The sequence below is a fragment of the Ochotona princeps genome, chromosome 2, assembly GCF_030435755.1.
Source record: "Ochotona princeps isolate mOchPri1 chromosome 2, mOchPri1.hap1, whole genome shotgun sequence".
NCBI lineage: Eukaryota > Metazoa > Chordata > Mammalia > Lagomorpha > Ochotonidae > Ochotona > Ochotona princeps.
In genome coordinates this window covers 36,151,182-36,171,860 of record NC_080833.1, presented here as the reverse complement: position 1 = coordinate 36,171,860, position 20,679 = coordinate 36,151,182, and the positions used below count along the sequence as shown (strand labels likewise).

Here is a 20,679-nt window from a genome sequence, read left to right as displayed (position 1 = left end):
CGGTGGTGTGGACTATGTATAATCTATAAATTGCTCCTATGGACTAGGAGCTGCTGTTGTAGCATATCAGGTTAAGCAACCACTGGAGACGCATAACAGAGGGTCAGTTCCAGTCCTGGTTGCTCCACTTCCTGCTAATATTCTGGAAGGCAACAATGACAAATATATTGGTTTAATATAATAGTATCATTACAAAATTAATTGTGATCTTAAAAGTTCCTGACCTTAAGTAAAGCATATATGTGTTCCTCAATATGAGAATAATAAAGAACTAAACCTGGAACATGAATTTTGTTTGCCCTAATTTATAATATATGAGCTTTGAGCTAGTTAAAATTTTATCAAAGGGCTCAGTGTGGTATCCTAGTAGCTAAAGTCCTTGCCTTGAAAGCGCCGGGATCCCATTTGGGCACCAGCTCTAAGCCCGGCAGCTCCACTTCTCATCCAGCTCCCTACTTGTGGCCTGGGAAAGTAGTCGAAGATGGCCCAAAGCCTTGGGACTGTGCACCTGTGTGGGAGACCTGGAAGAGGCCCAAGGATCCTGGCTTCAGATTGGCACAGCTCCAGCCATTGCGGCCACTTGGGGAGTGAATCATTGGATGGAAGATCATTCTCTCTACCTCTCCTCCTCTCTGTAAATCTGACTTTGCAATAAAAAATAGAATCTTTACCAAAAAAAAAAAAAAAAAAAAAAAAAAAAAAGAATCAAGTGTCTGATTACTTATTTAACTAAAATAACATTAAAAAATTTTAAGAATAATTTGTTTGGGGGCCCGGCGCCATGACCTAGTGGCTAAAGTCCTTGCCTTCAACATGCCGGGATCCCATAAGGGTGCCGGTTCATGTCCTGGCAGCTCCACTTCCCATCCAGCTCCCTGCTTGTGGCCTGGGAGGGCAGTTGAGGACGGCCCAAAACCTTGGGACCCTGCACCCATGTGGGAGACCTGAAGGAAGTTCCTGGATCCTGGCTTTGGATTAGCGCAGCACTGGCCGATGTGGTCAGTTGGGGAGTGAATCTTCAGACAGAGGATCTTTCTCTTTGTCTCTCCTCCTCTCTATAATAAAAAAACCTGACTTTGCAATTAAAATAAATAAATCTTTCAAAAAAAAAAACAATAACTTGTTTGATCAGTTTATACTGTACGTATATGTTGAAACAGTGTGCTGTGTTCCATAATGGAATATATGTTAATTTAAATTTTTAAAAATAAAACAATAAAAAGTGAAAGCTAGTATAATTATAAGTGACCACAGATTCTTCATAAGAAACCTGTCTCTGATTTCTCACACAATTAAGGACACAATACACAAATACAGAGGTTGTTTCTAGCAAGACATAAAATACTTACTCAGGTTTTATCTTGCCCAAAATCAGATCCCAAAATACAGAAAATACAACTTTCAGCATATTTTTAACACCTAAAATCATCTCTGTGATATCCTAGAATATCTCAGGGAGACAAGGGGTGGGAAGGTTCACTTGTATTTTACCGAAGTTTGTTTTTTTTTGTAGATTTATTCACCAGGCCATCGCAACAGACCCTGAAGATTTTTTTTTCCCATGGGAAAAACTATCAAATCAAGAAATGATTACCTTGCTTTAAGTTAAGTTTGAATGGGGGAAATGCTATTAACATAAATACTCTAGAAACTGTAAGATAATAGAAAGTTCCTAGAGATTTATAAATGCCCTGTAATCTACAGTATGTTTCTGAGTCCTAATAGTATTTGTCAGACTTTAGGAAACATTTTGATGATATCAGTTATTATCTAAAATATCTATTTAGGAATAATCATAGCTTTAAGTGGAAGGGGAAATCCCTGTGCTTAGGGAACCATATAATGAAAAATAGAAATTTTAAAAATTTAAAAAGTAAAATAATGAAAAAAAAAGTTCAAAAAAACCTGAATCTTAGTTTTAAAATGTGAATTTAGAATCTTGTTAGGTCAGTGGAGTTTTACAAAAACAGAGATGTCTATTATGAATTTCTCCTAACTTACTGAATCTCTTTACTCAATAGTTTCAGCATATTTGGGGGTAATACTCAGTATGGGTTTCATGCCACAAGATTATTCTATCTTATACACCAAATTTTTTTCTTCTATAAAAATTATGTTCTATGTTTTGTAAATCAGATGTAGCATTTACTGTTTTCTTCAAATAAAATCATTCTTAGAGATACTTTGGTAAATCTTTTTAGATTGACTAATTTGCTTGTCACAGAAACCAATTTGTTTTGTGAGCTGTATTATTCTCAGTATGTTCTTCCATCACAACTTTGATTAACCAGAACTATTTCAAAAGTCTATCATCTTTACAGAGTTTGTTTTATGCTGCTACTTGTCTTTGTAACACACAAGAAGCCACAGTCTGTGTCTTCAACAAAGGGCTGTCTCAGGGCCATAACAGGTTTTCAAAACTATTGACATGTCAAGAATAGACTGGGTACAGGTTTCCAATTGCATTGCTTGGACAACTGGGCAACTTCCAGACCATTCCAGTGGACTGAGTCACTATTTCCAGAATTCTTTTTCAGTCAAGAAGCAGACGACAAACCTAAGGTCCAATGGAATGAGAACTAATACACAAGACAAAGGACAATGAATTAACTACTTGTTTATAACATTGTCTTAATATCTGTTTCTAGATATATGACAGCCAATTCTACTCCTTTTTAAGAATCTAAGCTCCTATAAAACAACACATTCCTAAATATATTTGAGTCTCAACAACTCTTCTCCAACCAGTAAGTGAGAAAATTTTGGTGAGAAGCCTTACTTTTTCTTTTCTTTTTTTTTTTTATTATATCTTTGACAATCTTTACATAGTTAATTAGAGCACAAAGGTTCAAGGGCTATAGGAAAGTGGGTAAGACCATCATTTCCACATTTCTTTTCTATATCTGGGGTAAGAGGGGGAGGTAAAGGGGAGAAGCCCCTCCCACCCAGTCTCCCACCTATCCCAGGTCCCCGATGTGGGGCATGCTCCAAGGGTCTTGCTCAAGTGGTTTTGATAGCTCAACAGTTCTGAACTGCTGCCAGTCTCGCCACTCCAAGCACTATGAGGTCGCAGAGGATTCCTGATTGACATAGTCCATCTTGGAGTCTCCGTTTGCCCTGTTTTCACTGCCAACATATGGCTGGGGTGGTTGACTGATTTGCTCTGTCCTCTGTCTTTCCATGGTTAGGGATCTGAGTTCGGCAGTTCGATTGAGGGTATCCCTAAAGAAACTTTGTCTGTGGTGAACCCAGATGAGATTTTTGTGTGTACTTGGCAAGTACAGGGTCCAGTACAGTCCATCGCCCTGATCAGCTGGTGGTTGCAATTGCTGGATGAGTTCTGTTTCCAGTGCTGTCTTCCACTGGAACCAATGGGTGTTGCAGTCCAGCCTGATTCTGCCCAGCACATACTTGGCCCTCACATAAACCAGTGGGAGATGCAGCCTAGTCGGAGTGACCCCCCATAAACCCCACCAGGACCACCCCCTATCCTGGCCCCGTGCTTGCCAGTATGTGCAGCAGACTAGTCCAGTCTGTCCCATATCCCATTCAGCTCTCACACATGTCAATGGTCACTGAAGCCTAGTTCAACCCAACCAGCTCCACTATGCAGCCCACACACATGCTGTTGGGTGCCCTTCTGTCTAGCCACCCAGCCCCTGTCCTGGTGTTCCTGCCCTCCAGTGGGAGTGGTAACCCAAGAGGGAGGAGCCCACTATCTCCCTCCTAGGCCACTCCCACTCCCAGACTATGCACTCTTCAGGTGGTTCTGCAGTTTAACTTGACAGAATTATCCCCCAATGCCAGCTTCTGCCAGCTGATGTTGTGGCAAAGCCCAACCAACCCTCACCCACTCTATTTTATGCTTGCACCAGGAGAAACAAGCAGCCCAGCCTGGAAAGCCTTACTTTTATCAGACAACACAGTTATCTGAATAGGCTTGATGAAGATTCATTCTTTTTCACCAGAACATGACTGTAAGAAAATGGCTGTTCAACTAAGGACTTGCCTGAAATGTCACATTTGAGAGTGACACAGACTTAGTCAGGTTTAATAAGCAGTGTTAAACAATTATAGCTGACTTATGGATCTAGTACCGCATAGAAGCCTCTCAGGAAAAACAGCTCAGCAACTGGCTTTACAGGGCCCAGTCTTACACATGGAAAGAAAGGTTACTTTTTGGCAGTTCCAGGATCCTAGGATATTTTGGAGATCTTGGCAACAGAGGGATTCATCCAAAGTCATAGGTACTGTCAATGAAATCTGAAAGAATATTTTAGCTTGATTTCTAGGCTTGTAATATTTTACAAATAACAGAAGTCACGATACACTATGTGAATAATTAGGCCAAAATTTCTTGAGATTATTTTAAATCAAAAGGCATGAGGTTGTAAGGAAATTAATAAGCCACCAAAATGTGGGCTGGTAAGGGAGTGGGGAATCAGGAAGAGAAGGAAGAAAGAGAAGACAAATTATTGGCTATATGGGGTATGTCTGACGAAATATGATGCACTGTTTAGAGAAAATTACCTTACATTATTTGGTTTTAGTCTTCTATCGCTTCTATTGCCTGATGCATTTTATTAATCTGTAAGTTAAATGGAACTGATGACAATGCAAAATAATTCTTATCTACATACACTCAAATTTTGTGCAGTGGAGGTTCAACTGACTTCCCTTTTCCCTGTGGAACAGTAACATTTTATAATCATTTAAAATTTTAACATTTCTAGATTCTAAATAACTGCTTTTTTCATTCTCTTTTGAACTGGCTATTGGATCAGCCTATTTCCCTTACTAGTAATGAGTTAAGTATTCAACATGTGTATTTAAAAAAAAACTAGAAACTCTCCATGCATTTTTAATATCTATTTATTATCATTATTATTATTTTAAATTTTGATTTTTATGCTACAATTCCATTGGGTCTGAGATTTCCCATGCATGCATTATTTAATTTGTTATTATGAAACTAGAAATGCTTCTCACTGTAGGAAGAGAACACCTTTCATTTTATAGTTGGTTAGTTCCACTTAAAAATTATAAACCGGGCCCGGCGGCGTGGCCTAGCGGCTAAAGTCCTCGCCTTGAAAGCCCCGGGATCCCATATGGGTGCCGGTTCTAATCCCGGCAGCTCCACTTCCCATCCAGCTCCCTGCTTGTGGCCTGGGAAAGCAATTGAGCACGGCCCAATGCATCGGGACACTACACCCGTGTGGGAGACCCGGAAGAGGTTCCAGGTTCCCGGCTTCGGATCGGCGCAGCACCGGCCGTTGCGGCTCACTTGGGGAGTGATTCATCGGACGGAAGATCTTCCTCTCTGTCTCTCCTCTCTGTATATCTGGCTGTAATAAAATGAAGAAATCTTTAAAAAAAAAAAAAAAAAAAGAAGACAGCCCAGATCTTTAAAAAAAAAAAATTATAAACCGTTCTATTTCTGTGTTTTCATCCTAGGCTGCAAAAATGTTATGAACAGGCCAAAATAACTGCGTGATTTGAGGGCAGTAGTACTGTACTAGGCCTAGAGGACAGAGCACAGGATCACCCAATATGGTCTTCACCTCATAGGGTTTACCTCCTATAATGGATATAACTGTGTTTCCCCAAAATCTAGAACAGGAACGCTTAACCCTTAATGTAACTGTATTTAAGGTCATTATGAAGCAATTACAGCTTCATGAGATCATGAAATCTGTGCCCTAGCCCTTTGTGGAATGGTTGCTTTAAAAGAAAAAAGCAGAAGTGATCCATCTAGATCAAAACTTGGTAATGTATCACAGCAAGAGAGCCACTGCTTGCAAGCCAAGAATTCAGCTCTTACTAGAAACCAGGCTAGACCACTGACTTCCTGTGGTTTAAGCTACCCAGGCTGTGGTATTTTTTCTGCCCAGGTAGACTACCACACCATGTAACGGTAAAATACAAGTAACTCTTTACAATCGATGCAATAGCTATGAAGTAAAAGTATAGGGTTTAATGGAATTATGTTCTGGAAAACCCCTTTTAGCCAAGGGACTGCCAAGGTAGGGGAAGAGTGAGAAAAGCTTTTCATAAGGAAGGGAGATATAAGCTGAAACCTGATGTATAAATAGGACCTAGCTAAGAACACTGCAGGCACAGAAAATGTAAAGTGCAAAATACAGAGTAATCCAGAAACCAAACTGTGTCAATAGTCATGTGATGCTAAGGTAATAAAAAGATCACAAAAAACATTAAGTATTTACTAATATAATGTGTACTTGAAGCTTCTTGTTGATTATCTTGTCAGCCGATGATGGCTCAAGTGCTTGTGCCCCTGCCACCTGCATGGGAGACCCAGTCAGGTTCCTGGTATCGGGATGCACCAGCACTGCTTACTGGGACATTTGGGGAGGGAATCGATAGAGGCAAGACATCTCCCTTTTTTGGCCTGTCAAGTAGATGAAAATAACAGATTTTAAAAGCCTCTTTCCTTGGCCCGGCACTATAGCCTAGTGGCTAAAGTTCTCACCTTGCAAACACCAGAATCCCATATGGACATTGGTTCGTATCTCAGCTGCACTACTTCCCTTCTAGCTCCCTGCTTGTGGCCTGGGAAAGCAGTCAAGGATGACCCAAATCCTTGGGACCCTGCACCCACGTGGGAGACCTGGAAGAAACTCCTGGCTTCTGGTTTCAGATTGGCTCAGCTCTGGCTGTTGCAGCCATTTAGAAAGTGACCCAGTGGATGGAAGATCTTTCTCTCTGTTTCTCCCTCTCTCTGTAAATCTGACTTTGCAATTAACAGAGAGAAAGAGAAAAAGGAGGGATGGATGGATGGATGGATGGAAGGAAGGAAGGAAGGAAGGAAGGAAGGAAGGAAGGAAGGAAGGAAGGAAGGAAAGGCAATCTTCTTTCCTGGTTACTGTATGATGGACAGGTAGACTAAAGGTGAGCAACATTAGACAAAGAAAACCTCAGAGGTTATGGCAGGAGTTTACAATGCTTCAGGTCAACCAGTGGCAGCAGAAAGAAGAATTGAAGGTGTATTTGAGAGGAGTGGTAGAACAGACTTACAAGTGTGAGGAAGAACCAAATAATAAGAACAAGTAAGCCTTCTGTCTTTTTAAGAACTGATATCATTTGGTAAGTTGGTATTTAAGAGAGGAGCTGGTTTTTGTTTCTTGGGTTGGTTTTTTTTTTTGCTTGTTTGTTTTGTTTTGTTTTGTTTAGAAAAACACTGAGTTCCATTTTATAAATGCTATAGTTGAAATGTCTCTGAGATATCCATTAAGCTACAGTAAAACAAAAGTTGTGAGGTCTAGGTTTAGAAAGATGGGAATAAGAATCATTACAATAGCTACTCTCAACATGACAGTAACAAAAATGAGCTCTCAAGGAGTTTCAGCTGCTATGTATAGACACTTCTACATACACAACTGTGCTCATTTTTTTAAAGAAAAAAATTTATTTTTACTTGAAAGGAGATTTACAAAGGAGAGGCAGAAAGATGTCCATCCACTGGTTTATTTCCCAAATGGCCACAATAGCCAAGTAGAGCTCATCTGAAGTCAAGAGACAAGAGCTTTTTCCAGTTCTCCCTGGTGGGGCCCAAGTTTGCTGCTTTCTCAGGCAACAAGCACAGAGCTGGATGGAAAGTAAAACAGTTGAGACATGAACCAGTGCCCATTTGGGATGCCAGTGCCTTGAGGTGGAGGATTAACTTGTTGAGCCACCACACCGGCCCCATGTGTTCATTTTTTAACTAGATTCTAGTAGAAAATTTCATGAGAATTGTTGTTATGCTATCAGTACCAACCTCTGTCAACCTCTGCCTTCCCACCAGGCAACTAGAGACTCTATGAGATCCATTTCTATATGACCAATTAAAAAAAAATACACTTTCAAATGTAATATAAAGCTAGCACTCTGGATTCACAGTACATAAAGCTCCCAAAACTTCCTGATTTTCAAAGATCCACAGAAACTGTTAACTGAACCCAGTGTCAGTTGCAACAGTCACCAATGATAACCCAAAAAGGGGTTATTACATAATTGTGGTAGGTGATATCTCTTCTCAGCATTGTCCAGAATCATAGATCAAGGCATCAAGTTCCATCAGAGTAGGAAAGTACACAGTACTATTGCAGTTTCATGAGGATAAAGTTTGCCATGTCACATCCTCAAGCCCCAAGAGTTCTTTCATGCCTACTGCCCATCACAACAGACACCAGACACTCACTTTCATCCAATATTTGGTGTCCTCGGCTACCGCCCAAATGAATAAATCAAAAATACAAAAGGACAACTATGCTTGGGGCCCTAAAAATAAAAGCAAGCAACATCAAAACACACACACACTCCAACCACAGCACAAGCTATCTCTTCACTCCCACAGTCCAGTGCTCATACCTCTAAGAAATAAAGCAAGACATTTAGTTATATGAAAGGGCAACTGCCTTAAGTTGCCTTGCATATTGGAAAAGTTTGACTTTTGTGAGGAAGTCGGGACACACACATCATTGACATGTAGCACTCAAGGATGCAGCCTAGGTATTGGTGATGACAATCACAGCAGAACCACCTTATTATGTGAAAGGAGTTACCAAAAAGAAGCCACCTCCTGCAACATCACTGGCAAGTGCTGGGACAGGGTGCCAATTTTGTCAGACTGGACTGCAGTAACCCTTGGAAAGTGCAAGATCCAGGACTGGAAGTGAGCCTCGTATGAAAACTGTGCGAACTCCTCTGCTGGGATGCAGCTCCCATTGGAATGCATGAGAGCCAGGGCTGGACAAGGGGGCAGTACCTATAGGCAAATATGTGGACTAAGCTGGAACACCAACAGGTGTTATATGAGAGCCTGATTGGGATACGGCAAGGACCAAACTAGTCTGCTATACATACTGGCATGTGCGGGAACTGGGGCAGAGGTGGGTCTGGGGTGGGGTATTGGTGTTTGCCCGAACTAGGCTAGTTTCCGCTAGTGTACACAAGAGCCAGGTCGATGGCAGGCTGGGTAGCACTGGGTCAACCCAGCATTCGTCAGTTTGCATAGCACATGGGACTGGGAACAGAAATGACGAGGCAACTCCAATCACCAATGTGTGAAGGACTACACTGGATCCTCCACTGGCTAGCACATGCAAGACTCAGGTCTAATATCATACCAGGTGAGGTATCTTAGGGACAACTAGACTTAAAACTCCGGGCACAGGCAAGATCATAGGATTTGTGGTTCAAGCTTGGACTACATGCATGTGTCAGGCATCCTCCTCAATTTCTGATATCTCTGCAGTGGACAGCATCCCCAGGTGTATATGGGGAACAATATGGCCAGCCCATTTAGACCTTCAGAGGCTGTTGAGTGCAATGTAAGAGACAGAGCACAGAACGGGTTAGACAACTCTCTTGGTAAGCTTTGGCAGCAAGTGTCTGGGTGAATGGATGCACTGTCAGCCAACGAACCTTGGGAGGATTTTCTCAACCTTAGAGCAACGAAACCAACAGTGTCTCAGAATTATCAAAATCACTCAAGCAATTCCCTCGGGACATTCTTCTCCACACTGGGCTTTCTAACATGACATCCAATGGACATTCCCCATCCCCAGTAACTCTGGGTAGATTAGACCTCTCAGTCATGGTACTATACTGGATCTGTTGTGCTACTGACATTAAAGCAGTGGAGCAGTGTGTTTCCTCAGACAAACTGAGTATTTATGGATACTTAGAATTTGTGAATGAACAAAAACCAGCTCAACATCCAGCCTCTTTTTTTCTGCTTGTAAGAGCTAAAACTTAAGATCATAAAGAAGCAGGGCCTCGGGCACCAGCATGGTGACCTATCAGCTAAAGTCCTCACCTTGAACATGCTGGGATCCCATATGGGTGCCGGTTCTAATACAGGCAGCTCCACTTCCCATCCAGCTCCCTGCTTGTGGCCTGGAAAAGCAGTTGAGGACGGCCCAAAGCTTTGGGGTCCTGCACCCATGTGGGAGACCTGGACGAAGTTCCTGGCTTCTGGCTTTGGACTGGCATAGCACTGGCCATTGCGGTCACTAGGGGAGTGAATTATCAGATGGAAGATCTTCCTCTCTGTGTATCCTCCTCTTTATGTATCCGACTTTGTAATACAAATAAATCTTAAAAAAAAAAAAAAGAAGCAGGGCCTCTACCCACAAAAGTGAATCTCAACCATTTGGAAATTCAAATGTGAAAAAAGTAAAAGAATAAAAAAAGAAAAGAAAAGAAAAAAACCAGTGTACTTAATATCAAAGCTTTCATTCCTCATAAAGCTTTTTAAGATGGTTTCATTGGATACAGGCCTTAATAAATCAATATAGGGTCCGGCTCAGTAGCTTAGCAGCTAAAATCCTTGCCTTGAACGCGCCAGGATTTTATATGGGTGCAGGTTCTAATCCCGGAGTCCCTGCTTCCCATCCAGCTCCCTGCTTGTGGACTGGGAAACCAGTCGAGGACAACCCAAAGCCTTGGGACCTGCACCTGTGTAGGAGACCCGGAAGAGGCTGTGGGCTCCTGGCTTCGGATTGGTGCAGAACCAGCCATTGCAGTCACTTGGGGAAAGAATCATTGGACGGAAGATCTTCCTTTCAGTCTCTCCTCCTCTCTGTATACCTGATTTTCCAATAAAAACAAAAATCTAAAAAACCCTCAGTATTAAATGTAAATAAAGTTACCCAAGTCAATGAAAACTCAGTTAAAAAAAAAAGGCCACCTCCACAGAGCTACACAAAGGAAGTCTCTCATACTTGTTCTAGTTATGAAAACACAAAACACAGCTTTCCTCAGCTTGTGTAAGCAAACACACACACACACACATAAAAAATGCTCACTTTGAACAAAGATATCAAAAACTTCCCTATACCTCATATTCTAGACTAGATTGGCCCAGATGGGTGTCAACTTAAAATAGCTTTCTAAAGTTGAAAATGATTTAATTCCAGGAAGCCATATCTAAATAAGTGGAATGACCCAAGCCAAAAAAACTTTTATAACCAACCTGTCCCAACAAAGCCCTATCATGGCAGGCATGACTGTTGTCATTCTTTATATTCTCTTTCCTGATATGATCATAGCTACTTACTCCAGATCTGACCAAATGTCACCTTAATGAGAAAATTAATTCCTGGACAATGCAATTTAAAAATTAAACCCCCTTCCTACAAAAACATACGCCCTTAATCTACCTACCTGGCTTTATTTTTGCTTCACAGCACCCAGTACAATACAACATGTCCTAGATGTTTCTGTCTGTATGTCTCTCTTGAACAAAATGGAAACACCATAAGTATAGTTCCGTTGTCTGCTTTAGTCACTACTGTGTTTCTAGTATCTAGAACAGCATATGCACATATAACAAACACAAATAAAAGAGCAGAAAGAGGTAAAACTACAAACAAAAAGACAACAACTTGCTTAAAAAAAAAAAACACCTAGTACATAGTAGAGTCTGACTTTCAATCCCAAGTTGTTCATTTGCTATCACAAATACCTAGAAATTAATTTGTGAGTTTCTATTCTTTCTTTAAAAAGATGTATTTATTTGGAAGGCAGAACATCACAGATTGAACTAGAACTAGAGCTGGAAAGATCTTCTACCATCTGGTTCACACACCAAATGGCCAGAGTAATTGGGGCTGAGTCTGACTGAAGCCAGGAGGCAGGAACTTGACCTGAGTCTCCTACATGGCGGTAGTGGCCCAACTACTTGAGCCATCTTTTACTGCCATCCTAGCATGGAGCTTGATCAGAAACAAAGCAGCCAGGACTCAAACCAGTCACAAGCAGTCCACCACACTATAACACAGATCCCTCAAGTCTACTTTACAATAACTACCACATCACATGGGCAAGCATAACAACTCAAGTCTCCAAAATTACTTCTCTTCATTTATGTCATTTAGCTATTTTCAAATTTACGTTAATTAACTTAAACTGTTTCTCATCAGATCTCCAAACCAGCTGCAAACTTCCAGCTCTTAGTGTCCATAAAGTATATGAGAGAGAATATGCCAATGGATATTAACCTTTATACCCAGAAGTACAAACCGTAAAAACTGTTCTTACAGAAGCCAATCTAAAAAAGAGGCAAAAGGGACATAAACACAAACCTCTCTCTTTCTGAGACTCAGAAGACAATAATAAATACTTTCAGATCATTCTAGTCCAGGTAATAAGAACAAGAAACAACAGAGCAAACCTAAGCCCCTTATTTTGCTAGCATGAATCTATCATACTTACTATAGTACAAATTAAGCTTATCTAAACACATGTATTATTGCTCTTACTTTTCTGACTTCTTTGCTGAAAATGATAATAGTGCCTTGCCTTCTGCTGCACATTCTCTACAAAGACTTGCCCAGCTCCATATTGAAGAAGAGCCATGGAACTTCAATTACTTGTGGCAGATGACTAAGCACAAATATCAGGCAGCTAATCCTCTCTCTTGTAACAGCAGAAAGGATCTTTCCTGTTTAAAGCTACACATAACTTGTCAGTGTCAGAGACTAGATTAGTATCCATGTTTTTGCATTCCCTTCCAAAAGAAAATCTTTGTCACTGCTCCAGTATTAGAGATAGAAAGATATTATTTGTATTAAAGAACTGGAGAATTTCTGGCTCTTTGAACTATGTAAGCTCTACAAAGGAGAACAATGTACCTAACTGAACCTACAGTCTCAAAATTTAGATTTGTTCCTAGCACACAGTAGGAATTAATCTGTATTTACCAGATTATCAAATGTTCAACTATGGGATACTTTATCAAAAAAAGGGGGAAAATCTTTGATCCTCATCCATTAAACATTTTTAAGCAGTTACAAAAGCCTTAAAACGTAAAATAAGACAAAAAAATATTTTTGTTTAAAACCAAAGTGACTAAAAAGTTTTTTCACAATCAAATAAAAATAAGGATAACTTCTTTTCCTCCTTCCCAGCAACTCCTCTCATGGGTCACACATGTCCCTGAAAGAAGCTACTGGCCACAGTGCCACCCCAGTAGGAACCTTGTTAATGTAGCATGAGTAGCATCCAAGGTTATAGAAGACTCAGATACTAGGGAAGCCAGAATTGAAATCTACTGCTAAACTTGAATTTAAAGGAAACATACGGGGTCTTAAATAATGAAAGTGACCTAAAGTTAACCCAACATGTTTGTAAGAATCCTAAAAATAATCCATCTCAGAATAAAACTACTTGTATAAGTAATGAATCATTACCACATAATACTAAGTGATCCTTCTAAGAGCTTTAATAAGAAGGAAAAGCATGTGTCATGTTCTTCATTTTGTACACAAGGCAACTAAGGGTTAAATACAAGTGATCTGGCTAGGTTTTCAAAGCAAGGTAAAGTGACAGTCAGGACTGAATCTTAAGTATTTTCTGCCTTATAATCAAAGTTCTAGCATGCACTTTCATAAGCTAGCCAAAAATGTTGTACAAAAACTAGGGCAAAGTATTCCAGAACTTTTTTACAAAACAAAATTCTAAAATTACAGTGATAGAATCACTATGCATATGCCCCATATATTTTAAGAATACATATGATGTATATAGAAAGAATACTTAATAAATAAAAATGAATATTCTTGTGACCTCCTCCATAATTATATAGCATTTATTTCTCTAAGGAAGAATTTCAAACCATTGTTTTTTGTCATAGTTCTTTTTTCTTTGGTATTTCCCAAATTTGGCTACTAGTAAATCATAATGGTGATAGGTTTTTGGAATCCAACATGTACAAAGCATTCCAGATGTCTCTGATAAGTCAAATTTGCAACACTCTTCCAACAGAATTCTTAAAGTAGTTTAAGAAAGTATAAGCAACTAAAATCTAGGGACAAAAAGCTTTTGTCAATCTCCCTTACCTCTGTAGTCAGCATAAAAATGAGCACATTGGGAACCTACTTCAATCTACTCTCCAAATATAGCCGCCCTTGCCCCAACTTGTCAGAAAAATTCATCTCTACAAAGTTTCAACTTAAACATCTTTACCTTCTTACTTTGAGTCTACTAAAACTCTAAATCCCAGAACACAAGTATAAGACATGTATATGGCAGCTGTTCAAAAACGCTGGTGAAAATTAACATAGGAAAGAGGTTTAGGGAAAGGAAGGTAAGAGAAACAGGGAGGACTTGATACAGTGGGAGGAGTGGCTGGCCTGACGGCTTCCATGGCACAGATAGCAGCAGGAAACAAAAATATTTCTGAAAGGAATTCCTCCCAATGTTACTAAGAGCAGTTCCCAAGAAAGATTTATAAATACGGATAATTATAGTCATAATGGTGACATCAATCTACTTACAAGCTGCCTCTTCTTGGAAGGCTTAATTCTTTCTGCAAAATAAAACACATACAAATTATACAGAAATAAGGGCCCATCTGAGTCACAGAGGTTTTCCAAATGTCCTAGGTGATCCACAATATTATCTCAATAATTACCTCAATGTAAACAACATAATATCTTCTAAATTTTGCTGAAATAAAGAGATATCAGAATAACTAGCCTATTAATCCTTCCTTTCTAAAAGAAGTGTCTCACAGGTTACTTGTAATATTTGTTCCACTAGGTGGAACCATCTCCCCATAAAGATTCCAAGCACTCTTTGGGCAGGTATTAACTATAAATAATTTGGTAAGAAATTCCAATAATTAGCAGCAGAGATATAAAATGGGATGGGGGAAAGTAAAGAATTGGACAAATAAATAATTATTTTAAAAAACATAAAATAAATGACTATATATACCATTGGCATGAAAAATAATCCTTATATTAATAGCTGGAGTCCTTATACTTTGTCTTTCACAAGTATGAAGTCCCAAACTCACCTTAACTATTCATTTTATTTATTTATTTACTTATTTGTTTGAAAAGCAAAGCCACAGACAGAGAGAGATTTCATCCACTACTTCACTCCCCAAATGGCCCACAAGCCAGGTCTGGGTGAGGCCAAAGCCAGGAGTCAGGAGCTTAAAACACGTTTTTCACGTGAGTATCAGGGCTGGTCCAAATAATTCCACCATCTTGTGATTTTTTTTTTTTCTCATGCCACTAGCAGGAGCTGGATCAGAAGTGGAGCAATTCAAACAGAATACCAGTGCCAATGGTAGTGGCTTTTACCCACTATGCTGCAATACTGGCCCCTTAACTATTCATAATGTTATTTAATCTTACACAAATGTCTTGTTACACTTAGTTGTATCATAAAAAATTAGTGTTGTTTTACATGTTTTTAACTAAATATATATGGCTTCAAATTGCAAGTATTAATATATTGATTAATCAATTAATATTGTTCAATCATTTTTCACTTCAGATTAAAATCATTAGTCAGTAGCCCAGTCCACACATTAATACTTACTTCTCACTTCTCCAATACATGAAAACTAATTTCCTTTCAATGTTTTATTTTGCATCAAAATAATTCTCCTACGAATACTCTTGTGCTGCTTCCAAGTGCACATTTGGATATGAAACAATTGTCATAAACTGTCAGATATTCCAAAGTGTTCCCCAAAACAATTCTACCAATTTACCCCCCTCCTAAACACTTTTGTTAGCATTGCTTTTCCCAAACATGTTGGCCAAATTAACCACCTACTCAATTTCTGGAAGCTACAATGTCTGTAACCTAACTGCTGTTTCTACCATAATTTAACTCTGTCCACAGCCTCAGGCTCTCTAACCATCAGGGAGATACAAATGAAAACCAAATTGCGGTACCACCTAACTCCAGTAAGATCTGCCTATATTCAGACCTCTACTAACAACACCTGCTGGCATGGATGTGGGGAGAAAGGTACTCTCCTTCGCTGCTGGTGGGAGTGTAGACCAATACAAACACTATGGAAATCAGTATGGAGAGCACTTAGAGAATCACAAATAAATCTGCCATATGACCCAGCTGTCCTGCTCCTAGGTATATACCCAAAAGAAATGAAATCTGCATATGAGAAAGGGATCTGTAATCCTATATTTACAGCAGCACAATCTACAACAGCAAAGACATAGATGGAAACAATCCAGATGCCTGTCCAAAGAGGAGAGGCTAAAGAAACTACTGTACATCTATTCTGTAGAATACTACTTAGCCATTAAAAAGAATGAAATTATACCATTTGCAACTAGCTGGTCCCAACAATAGACCATTATGCTCAGTTAAATAACTCAATCACAAAAGGACAAATACCGAATGTTCTCTCTAACATAAGGAAAGCATCATGCAAATTGTAAGTTCAGTAACCCTTTCCATACTGTTCTTTGGCTGCATTCCATGTGTTTTGATGTTTTTTTTATTTCATTTTCATTTCTTCCAAATACTTTCTTTTCTCTTGTCAAATTAATTGCTGGCTCATGGATCACACAGTAACATCATTTTACCCAAGAGGCTTTTGTGTTTTCTTTTATCACCCATGAGTTGGCTATTCAGTGGCATGTTTTTTGACTCCATGGTGCTGTAACTTTGTTGTTTCTGTTGTTGTTCTAATTCATATTGGTTGTTGGCCTTATTCATGGCTTCTCGTTTAGGGAAATCTATAGTAATGGAGTAATAGAGACTACCATATCCAGATGTGGGGATACAATACATCCCTGCTTCCAAATCAAATCAAAGATGAACTCCTAATGAAACTGTTAGACATGTCTACACAATGGGATGCTGGACTGTCTGACACTGTCTGTACCAGCAATGTTGGGGCACACTTAAATCACAGACTGATGGAATCATGACTCCTTATGAAGGACTATACTTTTGTAACAATAGGGGAAAATCAGTCACGGGGTGAAAATTTGGGGAGGGGGGAGTCCCAGACTGTAGAGTTGTACCATAAAATTAAAAAATTCAAAATAAAAATTAAAACCACAAAAAGACAAAAAAAAAAAAAAAGAAGAAGAAGAAGAAGCAGAGGAAGCCTAAAATGGGTCAGGGGGATCTCAGCAATCTTTGGGACTGATGTTTGAGTCACCCCTGAAAATCATTACACAATGCATAAAAATACTGAAATATCACACTGCAAACCCAAAATATGCACATTATGTCTATCTTAAATTACTCAATTAAAGGTAATTTTAAGAGAAAGCCAATATCTAAAGATCGCTGGTTCTAATCCTGGCAGCTCCACTTATATCCAGCTCCCTGCTAGTGGCCTGAGAAAGCAGTTGAGGACTGCCCAGATCCTTGGGACCATGCACCGGCCGTTGCACTCACTTGGGGAGTGAACCATCGAACAGAAGATCTTCCTCTCTGTCTCTCCTCCTCTCTGTATATCTGACTTTTTAATAAAAAAATAAATAAATCTTAAAAAAAATAGAGAGAGAAAGCCAATTTCTAAAGACCTAAACGAGTAGCTTCTTCTAGATTGTCTCTGACTTCTCCTATTGTGCAAGCCTTTAACTCAACAACATTAAACACATCAAACACGCTCCTATGTGAAGACTTTATGACAATCTGCTTACTCTGTTTAGAATATTGTTCTTGTTCAGTCAGTTTTTTTAAACAGCTGTAGCTTGTGATGCCAGTATTCAATATTAGAGGGTCAAAATCTTGGCTTTTCTGCTTTGGATCTAGTTCCCTTGCTAATTCGACTGGGAAAGATGATCCAAGTATTTGAGCCTCTGCCATCTATGTGGGAAACCTGGCCGAGTCTGGCTGTTGATGCCACATGAACCAGCAGATGGAAGATTTCTCTCCCTTCCAGATTAAATCTTTTTTAAAATGCTGCCCTACAGACATCCATTTGACTATTTCCCTGCCAACTTTCAAAGTCTTGCCTCAGTTTGCACCTGAATTCTCAATGAAATCTATCCTGAGAGTCCTATAAAAGGGATCTTCAAAAAGTACATGGAAAATGCGTATTGTGAGGAAATTATGTATGTATTTTGCAATACTTTGAATCAAATAAGTTAACCTTTTCATTCCATGATGCAGGAACTTGTTGAAGCACCCTCAATTTACTGCAATTTATTTTCCATCCAATATCTTCTTACTCTAGTTCTACTTATGTTGCTTGTTTGTTTTCTGTATTCTCTTTAGAATGCAAGTACAATTAGGGATTTTAGCACTTGTTTTTTTTAAGGATTTATTTCTGAAAAGCAGAATCATAAAAGTCACAAAGAGGAGAGACAGTGAGCAAGCTAGCAAGCAAGATCTTTCAACCACTTGTTCACTCTCCAAATGGTTGCAGTGGTCAGAACTTGGCATATCTGAAGCAAGAATTCAGAAACTTCCTCTGGGCCTCCCAAGTGGGTACAATAACCCAAGGATTTGCAGCGGTTGGGACATGAACTAGCACCCATATGGGATGTTGGCATAACCACTGGAGGCTTAGCCTTCAATGCTATAGCACTGGCCCTGCCCAATTTTTTTTTTCTTTTAAGATTTCTTTATTTTTTATTAGAAAGGCAGATACATGGGCCCGGCACAGTGGCCTAGCAACTGAAGTTCTCGCTTTGACCGCCCCGGGATCCCATATGGTTTCTGGTTCTAATCCCAACAGCTCCGCTTCCCATCCAGCTCCCTGCTTGTGGCCTGGAAAAGCAGTCGAGGATGGCCCAAAGCCTTGGAACCATGCACCGGCGTGGGAGACCTGGAAGACTATCCTGGCTCCCTGCTTCGGATCAGCACAGTACCAGTCACTGCGGTCACTTGGGGAGTGAACCATCAGAAGGAAGATCTTTCTCTCTGTCTCTCCTTCTCTCTATATATCTGACTTTGCAATAAAAAATAAAACAAATCTTAAAAAAAAAAAAAAGGTAGATTCACAGAGAGAAGAAGAGAGAGGGAGGAAGATTTTCCATCTACAGCACCTATTGGCAAAAGCTGAAGTGAGGCAGGCCATGCCAGACCAGGCCACAGCACCGAACAGCACACGCAACACCCGGTGGGGAGGGAGCAAAGCTGGTAGCAGGAATATGGAGTGCTCCCCTGCTGGACAGCCACTCCCACTGGAGAGCGTGAGCTGGGATGGGGGCAGATCATACCGTGTAGAGCTACAACACCTGTGGGCCTCATGTGAGCTGGGCCAGGGAAAAGCCAGATTGGGTTGACTTTTGTACTGGTGCAAGTATAAGTCAGAGTGGATGTGGGTTGGTTGGGCTCTGCCACAACATCAGCTAATATGGGGGATAATTCTGTCAAGCCAAATTGCAGAACCACCTGAAGAGTACATGATCCGGGAGTGGGAGTGGGCCCAGGAGGGAAACAGTGGGCACCTCCCTCCTGGGTCACCACACCGTTTGGTGTACATGAGAACCAGGATTGGGTCAGGCATGGCTAGACAGAGAGTGGCACCTGGTGGCAGGTGTGTGGACTAGATAGTGAGGCTGGATGCATTGAACTAGGTTTCAAAGCCCAGACATGTATGAAAGCTGAATGGGATGTGGGACAGACTGGATCAGTCTGCTGTACTTACTGGCAAGCATGGGAACCAGGGCAGGAGGCAGGCTTGGGCTAGGCAGGTCACTCCAACTAGTGGTTTACGTGGCCAAGAATGTGGTAGGCAGGATTGGGATGGGCTCCAACACCCAGTGGTTTGTGTAGAAGACAGGCCTGGAGGCAGAACTGTCCCAGCAACTGCAACCACCAGTATACGACGAACTGTGCCGGACCTTGTATTGGCAAGCACACACAAGAATTTGGTCTGGGATCGCTTCAGACGAAGTTTCGTTGGGGATCCCCCCAGGCTAACTTCTGGACTCAGAACCCAACCATGAAGAGAACTGCAGGTTCCATGGTCTCACCATGGAGTCCATGAGTCAAACCTGAGCCACCTCAGTGGCTCAGATGGAGCAGTGGACAGCATATCCAGGTGCACATGGAGAATATGATAGGACACTGGAGCCTGCATAGGATACCTGGTACCATAACAAAGTACAAAACAAACTTATCAACTACCCCAGCCAAGTGTTGGCAGTGAAAATCTGGGCAAGTGGAGACACTAAGGTGGACTATGTCAGCCAGTGGATTTTTTATTTTTTTTTATTTTTATTTATTTTTTTTTAAAGATTTATTTATTTTATTACAAAGTCAGATATACAGAGAGGAGGAGAGACAGAGAGGAAGATCTTCCTTCCGATGATTCACTCCCCAGGTGAGCCGCAACGGGCTGGTGCGCGCCGATCTGAAGCCGGGAACCAGCAACCTCTTCCAGGTCTCCCACGTGGGTGCAGGGTCCCAATACATTGGGCCATCCTTGACTGCTTTCCCAGGCCACAAGCAGGGAGCCTGATGGGAATGGAGCTGCCGGGATTAGAACCGGCGCCCATATGAGATCCCGGGGCGTTCAAGGCGAGGACTTTAGCCGCTAGGCCACACCGCCGGGCCCCAGCCAGTGGATTTTAAAGAGATTTTATAATGCTTGGAATGGCGAGGCTGGCAGCAATTCAGAACAGTTGCACTATCGAAATACTTGAGCAGTGGCCTCGGAGCATGCCCCACATCAGAGACTCTGGGATGGTTGAAGATGTTCCATCCCAATGATTCACTCCTTGATTCACTCCTCAAGCAGCTGCAGTGGCTGGAGTTACCCCGATCAGAACCCAGGAGCCAGGAGCCTCTTCCATGTCTCCCACATGGATGCAGGGTCCCACAGCTTTTGGCCGTCTCAACTGCTTTTTCAGACCACAAGCAGGGAGCTAGATAGGAAGCGGGCCTCCAGGATTAGAAGCAGCGCCCATATGGGATCCTGGCAAGTTCAAGGTGAGG

At 40.8% G+C, this 20,679-nt stretch overlaps 1 protein-coding gene across 4 annotated transcripts in view; it reads right to left on the bottom strand.

The window, feature by feature from the left end:
• The window catches only part of MAST2 (microtubule associated serine/threonine kinase 2), a 200,113-nt gene that overhangs the window by 86,404 nt on the left and 93,030 nt on the right, over window positions 1–20,679 (bottom strand). For all 4 annotated transcript variants that reach the window (XM_058680613.1, XM_058680620.1, XM_058680626.1 and 1 more), the window contains exon 4: window positions 14,283–14,314. In XM_058680613.1, coding sequence (XP_058536596.1) covers window positions 14,283–14,314 — 32 coding nt within the window. The remainder of the gene's footprint in view (window positions 1–14,282; window positions 14,315–20,679) is intronic.